Source organism: Colobus angolensis, unplaced genomic scaffold, assembly GCF_000951035.1.
Source record: "Colobus angolensis palliatus isolate OR3802 unplaced genomic scaffold, Cang.pa_1.0 Scaffold287, whole genome shotgun sequence".
Classification (NCBI taxonomy): domain Eukaryota; kingdom Metazoa; phylum Chordata; class Mammalia; order Primates; family Cercopithecidae; genus Colobus; species Colobus angolensis.
The window spans coordinates 3,790,090-3,794,990 of record NW_012116121.1 but is presented as its reverse complement, the minus strand read 5'-3'; the positions used below and the strand labels follow the sequence as shown (position 1 = coordinate 3,794,990).

General features: G+C 39.3%; 1 protein-coding gene across 1 annotated transcript in view; it reads right to left on the bottom strand.

Moving 5' to 3' along the window:
• Nucleotides 1-1,608: 1,608 nt before the first annotated feature.
• Nucleotides 1,609-4,901, bottom strand: part of ZNF236 (zinc finger protein 236) — a 144,408-nt gene continuing 141,115 nt past the window's right edge. Inside the window, exon 31 of the mRNA XM_011948932.1 lies at nucleotides 1,609-4,115. Coding sequence (XP_011804322.1) covers nucleotides 3,991-4,115 — 125 coding nt within the window. The 3' untranslated portion in view covers nucleotides 1,609-3,990. The remainder of the gene's footprint in view (nucleotides 4,116-4,901) is intronic.

The following is a 4,901-nucleotide window of genomic DNA, read 5'->3' as shown; positions in this document are numbered from 1 at the left end:
CAAACAGGCCGTGTCGCTGGCGAGCCACACCACGATGAAGAACGTGTCTCTGCTAGGAATGTGTGGGCGTCCGACCCTGGAAAGCTCTGTGGTTCCCACTTTCTCCACCATGACGATGCTCAGTGGCCTTTGGCGTATGGTCTTTCATCAGCATACGGGAAAGACGTGGAGGCCCCAAGGAGAGATACAACATTAAATTGGGTTATGGGTACAGGCCTTTTGAAATTGTATTCTAAAAAATCCAAAGTGCCTAAGTTACGTGAACACAGATTAGGTGACACAAAGAGAACTCCTCTGTCAGAAGGATCCATTGCATAATCTCATCCCCGCCTCACTTACTTCCTGTGCAGTAGGTCTTGGAAAAGGGATAAATTCGCAATGATCAACCCTTGGGTTAACTTTTTTTAGTGAGGGAAGGGCACGGTATTAATTTTGAAATAAGCTTCAGAAAAAAATGTAAGAAGTAGGAATGAGATAGCCTTAATATACAGTACAAGGAGTTCTATATATCTTATCTATTTCCTTAAAACTCTTATGCACATAAATCTTGAAATTGATTTACATGCCAAACTATTTTACCTTGAATATTTTCAAACATAAATCTGTGTGATGGTCATTTCATGTTAAAATGTGTATCTTAACGAGTTACAAATATTCTTCTAAAATGAGGAGAACCCACAGCAAGAACAGAAATCCACTTCTACTTTTAAAAATCTTGTACCTGTGCTAACACATGCGTCTCTTGTAACAAATGTGATATAAGAGTTCAAAGGAAGACACAGAACACTAGCTATAATTTCAAAATTCAAGTTTCCTTAAAACATTACAATGGGGGAGTGGAAAATATGCACGAAAGAAACATCCCCTAGTTAAGTGCCGGACAAGCACAGAGGTTTCATGTCCCACCAGCAGAACCCTGCCAGGGAGAGGAGAGCAGCGTTCCAGGAGCCTCCCGCTGGCCTGGCTGCAAGCCGGCAGATGTCATGTCGTAGGATTTCTTCTATTTAGATACTTTCTAAGCGCCTCAAGTTTTTTAAAGGGGCAAAAGCAGAGCTTGCTGGGGTGGGGTAGCATTTGAATCTGCATGTTTGAAAACATTTCCTCATTTTCATCTATTGCCGTTCTACGGAAACGCAGCCGCTCGGGCATTATCTAGCAGGTGGGACTCCACACCGGCTACCTGCCTCCTGCTTCCTCGGTACCTGCACCCCAGCTTCACGTTCGGTATCTTTGCACAGGCAGTTCATTCTTTCAGCTCCAGTGCTCCATGGTTACTCGAGCACACAAGCGGGATCAAAACACTTAGGAACTTTCAAAAGGTTCCTCAATGACTGGGTGCTGTTGAATACAGCAGCAAATGAAAGGGAACAGGAACAGTTCTGGCACATGCACGGGGCACTGTGCTGACGCCCACGACTCGTTGTCGCAGAGCCATGCCCTGATTTTTAAAGTCTGAAGCCTTTCCAGTGGACACTGCAGGAGTAGACGCCTCTGAACTTCACAGAGGTAAAGGAAAATACCACTAAAGTTTTCTCTTAAAAATCTGAACTTGAAATTAATTTACATGCCAAACTATTTAAATCTTATTTTCAAACGAAAAAAATCACATTTCCTAACTTCATCTTTTATTTATAATTATTCCAAAGCAGATATGCTATGATGAGATAGTTCTAAAAATACAGTCTTTATCCTCAAAACCCTGGTTATACATGAGGCTAGAAATCTCTTTTCTAGAATTTTTAAAACAACAAGTAAAATATAAAGATCAACCTGTACCCCACAAAGATTCAAGTAAAATGATGTCTTTTCAAAATCTTGTATTTTCAAGGAATGTTCTGCAAAAAAGCAGCTTTTTATAATTAGGAAGTAAATCAAAATGATACATAAAATGTCTTGTGTTTGACTGATAATAAATTGAGAAAAGACACAAAATTGAATTATTGATATTTTCTTTTTCTTTAACCAAAATAAAAGTAGGCTCTAGATTCACCTGTTAAGGCCTTAAACAGTCAATTAACCAATACAATTCACCAAACTAGCTTTCTATACAATTAGGAATTAACCCCTTTTAAAGATGTCCTGAGATGACATTTAATGCTAAAATCAAAATAAATAACCGAGCAAGAACAAAAGTTTAAAATTCCAATAATTTCAACTTTGGGGATATTCGTTCACCAAAATTAATCAACATTTCTAAAATATTTCAATACAAAGTTATAAAATAAAAAGTGCATTAAAAGCAGAACCTTTAAAACTCTAGCACAATTACAATTATTCTAAATATGCGTCAGGTTTACACACTGACATTCAAGGAAGGAAACCTTGGGATTGGTAAGAAGTCCAGTATCACAAGAATAAGTCAAATAAGGCTTTTCTTTTTCTTAAAAAAATATACAATACACAAAGCAGTTTGGAAAAGAAGTAATATTATTTAACAATTTTCTGACTTAAATATTTTCACATAACAAAAGTTTTCATATCACCATCAATCTTACTTATATACATACGCCAAAAGTGAACAACAACAAAATCAAAAGATGCCCTTTCAAAATAACAGTAAAATGTCTATTTCTTTAGGAATCTGAAATGAGCTCCTCTCTTAATATACAAAGTCCATACAATATTTATAATGAAAGTACTCTCTTCTGAAACCAAGGAGGCAATGAGAGAAAATAAAGGCAATTATTTTTCAGGAAAAAAAATAAAACCCAGCTTTATATTACAATGAAAAAGATATCCATTTATTAATAAAATGAATACAATACTGATCTGAAGTGCTTGTGGGGAGGTGAAACTGAGACGCTCTTTCTGCAATTAGGACTAGTACTTATATTTACAAAATATACTGTTCAGCCACACAGAGGCCCATATATCTGTCTATGTACATATGTATTTATATATAGAACATATAAATAATTTCAAAGGGAAAATTAACATGAAGTAAAGAACCTTCCATCTTTGGAATGCTGTAGGAATGGCGTGCACGCACTCTGCCCAGCACGGGTGGGGTTTGGTTTGGGACGTGTTTAATGTGGCACCATTGACGATACTAAAGAATTCCCTGAAATCAAAAATACATCTGTTTATGCACGAAGAGAAAGTCATGGGGTTTTTACGGATTCTTGGCCTTAAGCTACAGATACACTTCTTATTTGCTGGGGTACACAGGGCCACGGTTGCTTGCTCCTGGCAGACGGTTCTGTGGTTTCCTACCTGCGATGTATGGCTTGTGCTTCTGCAATTATCTAACCCTGGACCTGAACACAGATTGATGCGGTAAGTGTGTCACCAGCCCGTGTGGACAGCTGAATCCTTATTGGTGGGTCAGGTTTACTCGAGTCCCCATGTTGATGCCCCCCAGACACTGCATTCTTGTAACTAATGATTAAACATTTGTCATGGAGAGAGAATTGGTCCAGCCATCTCTCAAGGTATCAGTTATATTAACTTATGGTAGACCAAAGAGAGTCCATTTTGACTAATTTTCAAAATGCACAGAGAAAAGAGTGGAAAAAACTTCCCTGTGTGTTGTAACATTTTTTTTCGGAACTTCATGCCCCAATCTTAAACTTGCTTTCAAGCTATGCTTCTTATAACCGGAAGCATGAAGGAAAATCTGACGTACTTTTTCCATGTTAGCTTTTTTGTCTTTGCTAATACAAAGAAATCACACTACAATGATAGTAAGACCCAGTTAATTGTTTTGTGAACTAGACGCACTAGCCACGGAGGAGACCAAGGAGGAAACTGCCTACCGTAGTACCTGAGTTCAGTGATTTGTAGACAAAAGAGAACAACGCGGTGACACTTTTCCCAGTTTTTTTCCTATGAGTCTCTGAAAGACAATGATTCTTTAGATAACTTTATAGCTAAAAAACTATTGTGGTAACATTTTTAACACTTGAAGCTTTAAAACAGAGATTTCAAGTGCTTTGCTATTCACAAAATGTAACTTCAGAAACATTCTTAAAGGTGTACTTCCGACTCGCATCAGAAGACGTGGGTGAGGGTCTGCCACTCACCCGCGGCCTCCTGCACCACCTCCTCCAGGTGGAGGGTCCGACTCAGCTCCTCCCCGTCCTGCTCTGGGTGACCTGCGGACTCCTGCAGAGCTCCTGTCATGCAAAGAAAACACAAGCAGCCTCAGACCTTCCAGAGCACAAAATGATACCCATTTAAATAAAGACTTCCTGGTAAAAAGAGACAAGGAATTTCTAAAGTAATTTGCTATTCATTCCAATGAAAAAAGAATAAGCTGAGCTGCAAGTTAAACACCTCTGTCGGCAGTAGTTACTGTTAGTGAGTCTGAATGCACACAGAGCACTCGTGATGAGTGCATTCCCAATGAGTGCACTCCCATGACAGCTACGTTAACATAGCATCAGGAATGAGCAATTAATAACCAACGCACATGATTTTGTAATAAAAAGGAAAGCAGGAAGCACTACAGTGCTAAAGAGAAAAATCACCCCTTTTTCCTTCATCAAAAATTCCCCACAATACAGTGTTCTGTCCTTGGGTTCCTTACACATCTACATGTTACCACTGAACACTGCAAGCCATTGAGCTCCCCTCACAAAGGACACCTCAAACAACCAAAGAACACCTGCAAGCCTCACAGAGCACACCACCACCTCCAACACCAAATCATATAACTCAGAGCACACCACTTCCAACACCAAATCACAAATCTCACAGATCACACCACCTCCAACACCAAATCACAAATCTCACAGATCACACCACCTCCAACATCAAATCACATAACTCAGAGCACACAACCTCCAACACCAAATCACAAACCTCACAGATCACAGCACCTCCAACAACCAAATCACATAACTCAGAGCACACTATCTCCAACACCAAATCACAAATCTCACAGATCACACCACCTCCAA